At 45.1% G+C, this 12,799-nt stretch overlaps 1 protein-coding gene across 2 annotated transcripts; it reads left to right on the plus strand.

Moving 5' to 3' along the window:
* The first annotated feature begins 928 nt into the window (after positions 1-928).
* Positions 929-12,727, plus strand: sh2b1 (SH2B adaptor protein 1). Of its 2 annotated transcripts, XM_069676268.1 has the most exons (10): positions 929-1,004; positions 2,123-4,232; positions 4,368-4,469; positions 4,640-4,731; positions 4,812-4,894; positions 5,030-5,185; positions 5,306-5,517; positions 6,038-6,212; positions 6,726-6,816; positions 8,647-8,756. In XM_069676268.1, exons 2-10 carry the CDS (start codon positions 2,523-2,525, stop codon positions 8,666-8,668), a joined length of 2,643 nt encoding a protein of 880 aa, XP_069532369.1. In that variant the 5' UTR covers positions 929-1,004; positions 2,123-2,522; the 3' UTR covers positions 8,669-8,756. The 2 variants fall into 2 exon arrangements, with proteins under 2 accessions (XP_069532369.1, XP_069532368.1); XM_069676267.1 differs by lacking the exon at positions 6,726-6,816 and having other exon boundaries at positions 8,647-12,727.
* The last annotated feature ends 72 nt before the right edge of the window (positions 12,728-12,799 follow it).

The following is a 12,799-nucleotide window of genomic DNA, read 5'->3' on the forward strand; positions in this document are numbered from 1 at the left end:
ACACTGATGAATATTTGATTGACAAAATATTACACAGGTTAAATCATATAAGGCATGCTAAATTTAACATGAATATGAAGGATATCTTTATTATATTGGTCAAATAAGCACCTGTCATTCTTATTAGAAGATAATCTGCTGTTGTAGGCACATGATGTGTCTGAAAGCCATGAATATCAGATGGATCAATGGATCTTGATGCCCATCATACCTCAATGAGTTTCAACACACTAACAAAGTTTTTAATTGGCCTGATAGAGTTTTACATGCATGCCTATACAATAAAAAAAAAAGTATAATTTCTAGGTACTTTTATTTAAGTTACTAGGGACCATTTTACTGCACAATGAATACTTTTACTCTTCATACTTAAATTACTATTTATTTGTAATGGGGCATATTCACAGTGTGTATTAGTACCACTTACATAAAACATCTTAATACCATTACACCAGTGGTTATATATCATAAACATAATATACGTCCATAAATTACAGCACCATGATGCTGCTACATACATTATGCATCAGACAGATCGATGACAGTAGGCCTACAGTAGATAACGGACTTAGTGATGTGGGACGCCTTCAGGATGGAGCGGTACCAGGGTCTCAGTGATGGACAGACCCTCTGTTAGTTTGTTTGTTTGTTTGTATGTATGGAGGGGTGGGGAGGAAGTCTGAGAAGAAGTTGTCTCTCTACTTTGCTCTTTCCCACCGTTTTTTCTTCGTCATTATCGTCATTTCTTGGAAGCGAGTCATCAGTCGACTAAAATCCAGCGGTTTTTAACGGCAGCTGTCAAGATCGAACCGAGCCACCAACTATCGCGAGAAAGAGGGCAGAGCGAGAAGAACGGGTCCAGGCAAGGCATAGCAATATTCATATTTAGCAACAACAACAACCTTTACGAAAATGACTTTCCGTTATCTAGACTGAAACAATGATGAAATTTGTGCCAGTTTCACTAATAGACACGGATGAAAAGACTGGACTGTGATGTACAGGTAGAGGAAACACAGTACATTGTGGTGAAGCAATATTGATAGCAGGCTAGCTGGTTTATTAATAGCTAGCTAACTAGCTAATGGTTAGCTTAGCTCGCAAAGAATCTTTCGTTATAGCTGCTGTTGGATGATTCAATATGTGGCCATATCAGCGACAGGTTACAGCAGTCATCACAAAATAAGTTATATCTTACCAACGTTGCCAAATAAATATGCTAATCAACAGCAGGTCCGTAAGCAAGTTGACGTTAGGTAGCTATTGTTAGCTAGCGAACGTTACACGTCTTAAAAGAAAGCTGAATGAGCAAGACTCACACATTGCTTGCTAGTTCATGCTAGCAAGCTAGCGATTCAGGCGACTTGATCTAATATTCATCTACCGTAACGTAGCTCTAAGCCACAATACTTGTAGTTAGCATTTATTTGTCCCTTGGGCTACCTGTCTTTTTGAACAGTTGTTAGTTTGCTTTTATGACATCGAACGATAGAGCATGCCAGCTTCTCACATGCCTCTTTTGATTGACCACTAAGTATACACCATGTTTCACAATAATACTAACTGATCGCAGGCAGCCGTCAAGCAAGAATTAACGTTGTAGGAACAGTATTAGTTAAATTTATCAGCTGAGAAGATTAATCATGTTAATTCAAAAATGGTGTGTATTTGTAATGCAGTGGAACTACTCAGATCCTTCGCTTAAGTGTAAGTGGTAATGTAGGAAATGTCAAAATAGTTCCTTTTTGGAGTCCTTAAAACCCTGCTGAAGTAACAATGTTATCAAAATGTAATGAAAGTATCAAGATTTAAAGGACTTATTATGCAGCTGGACAAAGCCTCTGAGTGTAATATTATACACAAGATTATTTAATTATGATCATTGCTGAATAAACATTTAAGAAGTAGTAGAATATTTTAGCTAGTAGAGTTGAAGATCACTTTTTACTAGTCTTAATTCTGTTGGGTTGTTGACGTTATAATGCTGAGATGATGTTGATGGTGACCTATGTGTCATTGGTCCCTCTGGCTGGGTAGACTAGTAGTGTTCTCTGCTGTATTATTATTCTTCCCTGTATGTGCCTGTAAGTTTAACTTACAGTTTGTTTCTTTGTTTTTACAGGATGTGGTTTAACTTCTCTGCATGTATGACAAATGGTGAAGACGGGGCAGACCTTGTGAATCTCACACATCCTACCTCCTCTACCCTCCCATGTACTGGCAGTCTGAAGCCCATATTTTTTGTTGAAAATATTTAATCTAACAAAATAATGTAGCAAAAAGCTAAACCTTGGAGATATATAATCTCTTTTAGCCCCATCCTGCATGGGCATCCTTCTGTGCATTTTAACTCTTCATTTTAGATGGGGCTGAGCACAACACTTAAGTTCACACTCATTTGTAAATTATTAGACCAATGTGCCGTGTTTGCCCCCTTTCAGCTGTGCAATCACTTCAGCTTTCTGTTGTATGTTTGAAGTGATTTGATAGACCATCAAGTCAATCGGTGTCCCCGGCCTTTCATGAGCATGAACGGCTCTCTTTTAACCCCGCCTAGCCCGCGGGCAGCAAACTCCTCTCCTTTACCTCCTTCCCCCTCCCCATCTCCATCCCCTCCTTCTCCCTCTCTGCTGCCCCTGTCTCCCCGGCCTCCCCCTCTGCCACCTCTCGTGAGCCCTCCACCCCAGGCTCACCCATCCTCCCTTTCGGACACCCCCACACCGTCCCCCTCGCCTTGCCTGAGCTGGACCGAATTCTGTGAGCTTCATGCCCGCGTTGCAGCTGGTGACTTTGCACGCCACTTTCGGGCTTTTCTCTTAGAAAACCCCCACTACTCCCCAGACTCAGCCGCTGCCTTCTGCCGGCGCTTCACCGACCGATTTGTTCGTCACTTCCAGAGTGAGCTGGAGGGGGCGCTACCATCGAGCTGTACCTCTGGGAGGGAGGATATGGTGAGCTGGGCTCCCCAGTCAGATGCGACTTCCCTGGAAGAGGAGGCAGTTTCCCCGCTGTCAGCATCCGGGGGAGCTGTCCTCCCATGTCCCCCGACTAACGTGACTCGGGCCTCATCCAAGCCTGCACCAACACGACTGGTGTTGGAGAATCGCAGTGGGGACAGGTTTCAGGATTCTTATGCCCACGGTCAAGTCCTGCCTCCATCCTCGTCATCGTCATGTTGCTCTTCTTTGGGAGGAAACAACGGGAGACGTGAAGAGCGGGCGGCCATGGCTGCCCCTGGGAATGGGGAAGCACCAGTTGAGGAAGAGGAGGACAGCTGGTTAGGGGTAGCGTCTGTGGGGGAGGATGTTGAGCCAGAGGAGCGGGACGCAGAGTCCGCAGAGGTGGACAGTGCAGACCCCTCCCACACTCCTCAGATTCCTGCTTCCTCTTCCTCGGTCACTCCTCCGCCCGGCTCCAAAGGTAACAGTACACCCAACTCCAAAAACAAACTGAAGAAGCGCTTTTCTTTGCGGAGTGTGGGTCGTAGTGTGCGGGGGAGTGTCCGAGGCATTCTGCACTGGCGAAGCTCCTCCAGTGACTCTGCCCAGAGCCAGCTGCCCTCCAGCTACAGTTACACTATGGGTGTGCAGGATGCCACCTTGGTTTCAGCCTCAAAGAGGAACTCTGGTACACAACCTCCTACACCCACCTCCTCCATGCCTGTGTCTTTGTCCATGCCCCTTTCCCTTCCCCACTCCTCCTCCTCCTCGCTGCCTCCCTCGTCTTCAAGCAGCGCCACCTCCCTGTCTCTGTCTGAGGCTGCTCGGGATCGGCGGCGGAGCAATGGCGAAGGAGGTGAAAAGGAGAAGTGGAGCCATCGTCTAGAGAAACTCAGACTGTCACGATCCCCACCTCCTGTCCTGACCCAAAACACCGCCTCCACGCTGCCTCCGAGCAGCGCCGCCGCCGCCATTGGACCTCCGAGGAAGGTGGGTCGGCTGGTTCGGGAGGGCGGGGTGAGCGTGAGTTCATCCAGCGACGAGTTGAGCGCAAGCCACGGCTTCTCCGGCTTCTCGTTTGGACTGCTGCACCACAGTACAGACAACAACAACGCTGCCTCCGCTTCATCTGCTGCAGCGCAGGGAGTTCCGGTGCAGCCTCTGGCCAGTGGAGGGAACGTGCCCTGGAGAGGAGGACGCTGGCATAAATGTCGCCTGGTCCTCAGAGAGCGGGACAGAGATGGTGGTGAGCGGGGAGAGGATTACTACCTGGAATTCTTCATTCCACCTAAAGTAAGTGGGGGCTGGATATGTATTGGACCTTTTTTGTTCGGGAGCAGTGGCAAGAAATACTCTGGCCAATCACTCAGTTTTTCTATTTTTTGCTAAATAGTAAACTGTTATATAAAAAACTGCTTGTATCCGCAGTCATCAAAGCCGCGGCTGACTGTCCCTTGCTGCTCAATCGTGGATGTGAGGAGCACCACAGCGCTGGAAGTCCCTGACAAGGAGAACACCTTTCTGCTGCAGGTAATCACTCCTTCATGGGAGTCCCCCTGTCTCACTCTTCCTCTCAGATTTTTCTCTCGAGGGAAATGAGCTCTGGCAGCTACACCACATATCTGTGAGAGTTTTACCAATTACAGGAAATAACCACACCTGCAAAGGTCCAAACTAAAACTTAACCTGTCCGTTCTCAGCTGGAAGGACTGGCGCAGTACGTCATCGAAACGCGTGATGCTGTACAGATGAGAGCGTGGCTGAGTGACATAAGGAATGGAATCTGTCTCAGGTAAGAATAATATGGTTTGGGAACAGGAAGCGGCTTGAAATGCAGCTGCTTGAACAGGAACTACTGTCTCTTTCCCACAGCGAACAGGAAGACGCTGAAGGTGTGTGCGGGGGACCGTTGGACATCAGTGGGACACCTGAGATCGTTGACCGTCTGTCACAGGGTACGTCATTCATACCGTGAGATTTACAGGGAGCTAGAGCACAGAAGGGCTGTAAGGTTGAATGAGCAGCGTTTCTGGTTTGCATAAGTAGGCTTGTACTTCACACCTCTCTCTGGTTCTATGTTGTTGTGTCAGTGTGTTATGGAGGTATTGGAGGCTCCTCCCCTCTAATGGATCCTCTCCCACCGGAGCTGCCACCTCGAGCCCCTCTCGACGAACCAGACAGTCGGATACTTGGGGGAGGCGGTGTTAGTCTAGGCACACCTTTTGCCGAGACGCCGGATGCCACAGGTGAGCACTATCCAAAGACACAGTCTTTTTTTAGCTGGCTTTGAGTGCCAAAAATGCTTTAAAAGTACAGGGTCTCAACTTTAAACATTTAAGTATCATGTGTTTCATCCACCCTTCTAGGTTCCTTCCTGTTCTCGGAGACGACGGCTGCAGAAGCGGTGGAGCACCCGCTCAGTGAGTGTCAGTGGTTCCACGGCACCCTTTCCCGTCTTAAAGCTGCTCAGCTGGTCTTGGCTGGAGGCCCGGCGAGCCACGGAGTCTTCCTGGTTCGCCAGAGTGAGACACGGCGCGGAGAGTATGTCCTCACCTTTAACTTCCAGGGCAAGGCTAAGGTGAGTCTGAAAGTTTAGATCTGTGTGTGAGAGAGGCTGATTAATTTCTTGTACTGGACAGAACCTGCAAAGTATGTAAATTTGATCCTTTATTTAACCCCTGAGCACATTACTGCCAACTGTCGATCAATGCAATAATGTAAAAACGTGGCCGGTCTGTGTGTTTGTGTGCAGTACATCAAACAAAACAGGGACCCAGTAATTTTGCACACAGAACACAGGAGTCTGGTCTATTGTACCGCGATCGGTTTGTCTGTTTGTGTTACACAAATATTGTTTTATTCAAACTCTCCTTTTATAACAAAGTCAAACAATAACACAAACTGTTTGAGGCAACTCCTGTGGTTGGCTTGGTAAAATTTGGTAAAAAAAGTTTTTTGTCAATGGAGTCTGGTGGCATTCCACTGTTTCTGGCTAAAAAAAGTATCTCTCTCTGTGAATCAACAGTTTTAGAGGACTTACTTTGGTGATGGGTTTTGATCTTTGAGCCCCCTCCTTGACTTTCCTCTCCTTCCTTCAGCACCTCCGTCTGTCCCTGAACGAGGACGGTCAGTGCCGGGTGCAGCACCTCTGGTTCCAGTCCATCTTTGACATGTTGGAGCACTTCCGGGTGCACCCAATCCCCCTGGAGTCTGGCGGCGCCTCTGACGTTACACTCATCAGCTTTGTGGGTGCTACAGCTGTTCGCCAGCCAGGTATGTGTGAGCCCACCCTCCAAATAGACAAAACAAAAACGGGCAACTTTCTACATGTTGGTCTACCAAGGCCCTTTAAAGATCCTTTAAGTAATGGGACTCCACTGCTACTTTAATGTCTGAAAAGGACGTTATATTACGAAGTTTACAATTCAGTCAATTCCCAAAAAGTCGCTAGTCGAGACCTCTCAGCCTGTAGTTTTCTTCCTCGTGTAAAAACCTGGAGGCAAAAGCCTGCGTCTCTTATTTTGTGCTGTTACCTCTACTACCTCATCTCTCATCTCATCTCTTCCCCACGTGTGAGAAAATCCGACTGTAATGTGATCCTACATCTCACACATTTGATTTACCTTTCCACTAAAGGTGAAAGCTGTTATTGTTTGTCAGGAGTTCATCATTAAATGTGTTTAAACTGAAAATGAGTCCACTCACCTGCAGCTCTAACCATCTACCCAACCGCTGTTCTGACCTCTCTGTTGTTGTCTGTTGTATCCGTTGGCTCATCCAATGCAGGCCGGGACAGGGCAGGCAGTCGGCCTACAGTCTGTGATGTCATCACCACGCGCCATCCTGACTCTCCATCAACCCCCATCTCTGACTGTGTGTAAGTGAGACCGGACTCGGCTGCGAGAGAGAGAGAGAGGCGTTCAGGAGCGAGTGTTTGAATGATTGATGATGTTTAATGTGCTTATTCAGATCAGACAGATCGACATATTTTCTGTAGAGACATTTTTTTACCATTTATTTCAACATGTTTGAATACAGTGACGCCAATCTTAAAGGCGTAATGATCCATCGATCTGTATGGATGTAGCAATTCAGTGATCACTGATTGAAAACATCTATCAATATCATCTTCAGATAAGTCATTATTCTGAAGTCACACGGCACGTCAGTGTCACTGTTTCCATCCAAGTGGACCTCTTAGTGCCGGGAAGATTATGGCACGCAGCCAAGAAAGAGACCATGAGAATATGGTCTCTAAAAATGCATCAGGGGGCGCTGGTGTAGCTCAGTGTGTAGAGCAGACGTCCCATATACAGAGGCTACAGTCCTCGATGCAGCGGCCGCAGGCTCGCTCCCGCCCTCGGCCCTTTGCTGCATGTCATTCCTCACTCTCTTCTCCCCATATTTCCTCACTCTCTTTTGTAAAAATTAAAAAGCACTTTGATTTATTTTTATTTTAGAGAAAGAAACATCACAGACACAGCACATGAAATGTGCAAAAAATGCTGTTATGAGGTTTAATATTCAGGAAACTGTGATTTTAAAATTGAACAACAACTAGAAAGGTAATTTATTTCTTTTAAAAGAACAGGTTTTTCTTTCAGATGTCACGAGGAGTCAAGTCATAAAATTTTCCAATTACTTTTTATTGTAATTTATATGAATTTATCTTCTAATATAGATCGTAGACCCCTGAATTAATCTCTATTCACTTCTCTACATAGAAATGTAGAATCTGTAGGCAGGGATGCGGATTTTAGGGACCATAAGTGTTCTGGTTTCTGTTCGTAGTACGCATGTAGTCAGAGTAATATGGACCAATCACGTATAAGCAGGCTGTGCCATATGCAGGAAAGACAGTCCGCGTGGAGAGCGAAAGCAGGCTTAGTGTAACGTGCTGTAATGAAATCCCGGCTCCCATCAGCGTCATCTGACAAACAAAATTCAACTTGAGATAAATTACTTTGAGGCTGTGTCACGATTTCCCAACTTCCTTGAATGCATCATGATCGATCCAACCTCCGTTCAACAAACGAGCATTTTAAAAGTAGTTTCCTTCTTGAGGACAGGCAAAGTTAAAGTCAGTCACATGAAAAACGGTTTCTCCTTCTGTAACAATGCAGCACACAGAAAATGAAGTCTTGACTGGAAGTCGTTTATCGCTTACCGCTGGCTGCACGCCCGACATTTTCACCGTTGTCCCCAGAGGCTATATCATCATCAGACTATAGCCGATGGGATCCGAGATCGCCCCTGAACTGAATTGAATCAAATTCCTACCTGTACTTTGGCTGGACATGCTTTCGGTTTGCTCAACAACCCTTCTCTATATCCATGATTGTTTCTGCACATCCTTACTGTAGATTAAATATGGAGGTAAGGCATCACATAGCCCAACAGTGGTAAAAGTGTGTGCGTGTGTGTGTGTGTGTACCTGGGGTTGGACTGCCTCCATGACTCCCATGGACTCCATGACCGCAGACTCCTCCCACCTAACGTGCCACTCACTGTCATTTTCTCTTCTTCTCTCCCGCCTCTCACCCTCCTCTCCTCCGACTCTGCTGTCACTTCACCCCTTACACTTTTGGCCCTCCTCCTCCTCTCCCTCCTCCCCCTCTGCCTTCCTTTATTTACGCTTTTCTCTCATTTCCTCCCTCTCTTTTTTTCTCTCTTTTCTTTTCCTCTCGTCTTTGTCTTCTCCATGCAGACTTGACCAGCAGACCCCGTAGCCCTCCTCAGCCTCCTCCCCTGCCGCCGGGCCGGCCGCCACCCCCGACTCCTCCGCAAGAGAGAGGAAGCGAGACCGAGGTTGTGGTAGGAGGGGGAAGTGGTGGTGGAGGAGGAGGAGGAGTAGGAGGAGGAGGAGGAGGTGGAGCACCTGTGGTGACAATGGCAACGACAGGAGCAGCAGCAGCAGCAGGAGGAGGAGGAGGAGGAGCAGGAGGAAGCGGAGGCAGCGGAGGTGGTAGTGGAGGAGGAGTGGAGGAGTGGGAGGAGAGGGACAGGGACACTCCTCTTCGCCAACTCGAAGCTGTGGAGGGGGAGGAGAGGGACGGAGCCAGGGCGCCCCGAGCCATCGATAACCAGTACTCCTTCTTCTGATGAAGGGAAGGCCAGGAGGGGAAGGAGGAGGAGGAGGAGTTTGTGTGTGTGCGTGTGTGTTTGTGATAGAGTGTGTGTGTGAGCGAACGTGAGATTGGATGAGGCCCCGTACATCATAGCCATTCATAACCAGTATTTTTATTTTGTTAGCAAGGTGGAGGAGAGGAGGAGGAGGAGGTGTAAAAGTACTAACACTATACATAAGAGAGGGAGAGAAGAGCAAGCAGATGAAGAGACGGGTGAGCGCAGCTTTACACCACTAACTAGCGGTACATTTCTTTTGTTGTTTTTAGTCAGATAAGCTTTGTTTTGCCGGTACGCCTCACAGCAGCGCGAGCCCTGTGGAGCCAGCAGTCCCAATACCTCACAGCTGTCCTACCGAGGCAGCACAGGCCAGCCAGAGGCCAAACACACTCTACACACACCTGTACTGTGGCAGGTAGACCCGATACTTTACTCTCTTGCTGGTACAGAGATAACGTCACAGCATGCTCCATTTATAGAACTCTACACCCTATTTTTACATGTTTTGTGGTCTGACTGACTGATAGGTACGAAAAGTTTGGAAAGTTGCTTTAGAAGATTGCTTTAGCCAGCCGCCGCAAAATGTGTCTGACAAAATTACATAAACGATCCCCAGAGATAAACAGTTCTTGCAAAGTTAAGATCCTTTCTTTACATAGCTCTCTTCAAAGCCACCAGAGTCCATTGACGAAATCTATAATTTTACCTTGCAGGACACGGGAGTTGCTGGTCTACCCCTGCCTCAATGTTATGTTATTTTCTGAATGTCGTGCATTAAATAGTTGGTTCGGATCCAACGTTGTATTTTTTGTAACACACAAGAACACAAAAAATCAAACCAATTATGGTAGCTGTAGATCAGCAACTCCCTTGTTCTGCAAGGTAAATGATTGTATTTGTCAATGGAGTCTGGTGGCTCTGAAGAGAGCGAGGAAATGGCTACATCGCTGTAATCGCTGCTGGCGCCCCATGTTGATTCTTTAGTTGACGGAAACGTTGGTACCACAGATGAGGCACACACACTTGTCCTTCACATTGGTGAATAAAAATGTTCCCACTCCACATGGAAATAGTATGTTTTCAGCTTTTTCTAGGCATGGCCGCCTTCATTGTCCATCATAAATCTGGCTAAACAGGCTAACAGCACCGAACTCCTCACTTTAGCTCAGCTAGCGTACAGCATAACTGACCCGACCTGTCGAGGGAGGTTGCTGCAACAGTGCTGTGATTGGTTAGGATCCGACATTGACAAACTTGCCAGGAGCATTAGCGTTTTTTATTGACAGCTGATCAGCCTATCCTATTATTATTACATATTGTCGTCACATTTTTGGTACATAGTCTGTGAACCTCTTGAGCTACCAGGATGGATGCTTTGTTTTAAACCTGGTTTAAAACAAAGCATCCTACTCTTAAACAAAAGAGGTCTGTTTCTGTAGGGATCCTTCCTATAATGATGTCAGACACATAATATCACAATCTGAGCCAGTGGCAAAAACGAGCACTTTTAGTGGACATACTTTGATTGGTCGAATTTCATTATGTTGCAGCCATTACAGCCTGTTTTGCAGCTGCCGCCCGAAGCAATCTATTAAAGCGATTCCAAAATGGGCCAGGTTTAAAAATGTCTTGAATGTCCCTTTAATGGTCCCAGCTACAAGAACAAACTGACATTTGAGAGTGAATGTATCAACAATGTACACAACATGTGGTTGATTGTATAACAATAATAATACTAACACTAATAACACAATGTTAATTTCACAAAGACTCGTACAGCTGATATTTTCACGCAGAGCCATTTCATCGAGATAAAATAACCTGTAAGAGCAACACAGACAGACTGAAATCCAGTGTTCAAAAGGTCTGTGAAGGTCGCCTGTGCAGGGTTTCACTGTATTTTCTGACCCATCTGATTCTGTGATCTGAACAGAACAGCTGCTGTTAATGTTTTCTTCACACTTTTCTTAAGAGGAAGGCCTTTTAGCTCCTCTAGTTTTAAGGAGTTGTCACAGAAAGGCGAGCTAACTTTTAGCTTAGCATTATTCTGGACAAAGTTCAATATTCATGTCCTGAAATTTCATCAGAAATGGTTTTTCCAAACTCCATTTAAAAAAGTGTTTCAAAAGTTATTCGCTCGTCTCGCCTTGGAGACAGAACAGAAGAAGCTTACAGTCAGACTTTTTACCAATCAGTATCACTATGTAGTTATTTCAGCATACTTTAAACTCCTTTATTTCAATTAAATCACAGCTATATGCGATTTTTCGGGTGGGTGGTAATACCTGTCAGTATCTGGTAGTCACTTTGATGTCTTCATAATGTTAGTCCTCTATTGTCGCAGAGTCTGACCTGATGCATCAGAATCTGTGACCCTGTCTAAATACTGTTCTGTCACGTGACTTGAAACAGCTCTCACAGTAGCTAAATATATTAAATATATAGTTACAGAAGCGATAGAGCAGAAAGTCAATATCATTCAAAAGAATCACAAAAATTGTTCTCCTTTTCTGTCTCCAATATTATTTAGTTCTAGTCGGTGAAATGTGAGGATTTTGATGCCCATTTTTTCCCACTCTTCTGGAATGATAAATGAATAAATAAAAAAAACTGATATCAAAAAATAGTTTTAGCGCAGCAGGATTGTGAGAAGGCTGAAACTAGGCTTTTAAAAAGGGATATTTTCCACACCGGATGCATGCTGAACTGCCAGTAAACGAGGCAGCATCAAACTGACAGATTTTTGAATGGAGTTTGGCTTTGACGCTCTCCAAATAGAAGAGGATGTAATGTCTCGGGTCTAAGTGGCACATGAACTAGAGCAGGCAGGAAACATTTACCTCAGACACACTCAGCAGCATCACTAAGTCTATGTCTCTCTCTCTCTTTTTCTCTCTCTCTCTCTCTCTTCTTCTTTCTGACACACACAAAGAAAAGAAAAGCTAAACAGGGAGAGACGTGTTTTCTTTCAGAGAGAAATTATTGATGATACCAATAACAATAATATTGATGGAAATAATAATAATAATGATAACGGTCATAATAATAGTGTTAATTTTATTTGTTTTTATTTTGTATGCTTACTCCATGTAACACATGTTCCAACTCCATCTTGTAATTCAAATGTGTTTGTGCCTTTTTTTATTTTTGGGATAAAAAGAAGGAAAAAAATATAAGATTTTACTAAAATGCCTCGTTTTCAAGGCTTTACAGTATCCTCACTCTCTTTCATGCTGTCTTCTCCTCCTCAACCTCATCCTCCATTCATCAAAAAAATATACAGTTAGCAGAAAATGTCAATGAATACCTACTTTTTCTACTTGTGCCTTTCTGTGTCTGCATTTGTGTCGCTCTGTCTCCATTCATCTCTCAGTTTAGAGCTTGCCTGTTTTCTTTACACCACGTAATCTCCCCCAGTCATTTCTACCGGTCTTTTCTTTGCTCATGTATTTGTCTGTATGCACCCCCAAATCCCCAAACCCTAATCATCATGTTCTATGTCCTTTTCTCAGTTTCAAAACTCTTTGTGCCTTTCTCTGTCTCTTTTCTCTCTTTGCTGGGACCGTGTGTTGAGGGCGGGCAGTGTTGTCTGTCCACCCCGTGTGGTTAGTTTCAGGTACTACATTGAATTTAATGATATAATATAAATATAGTGAAACATGGTGGTTGTTGTTGTGTCTTTTTTTCCTTCTCTACGCTTAGAATTGTAGTATGAGTTTTATTGAGTTTCTTAT

This window comes from Semicossyphus pulcher, unplaced genomic scaffold, assembly GCF_022749685.1.
Source record: "Semicossyphus pulcher isolate SPU_LCO1_2020_fin unplaced genomic scaffold, fSemPul1.0.p SCAF_25, whole genome shotgun sequence".
NCBI classification, from domain to species: domain Eukaryota; kingdom Metazoa; phylum Chordata; class Actinopteri; order Labriformes; family Labridae; genus Semicossyphus; species Semicossyphus pulcher.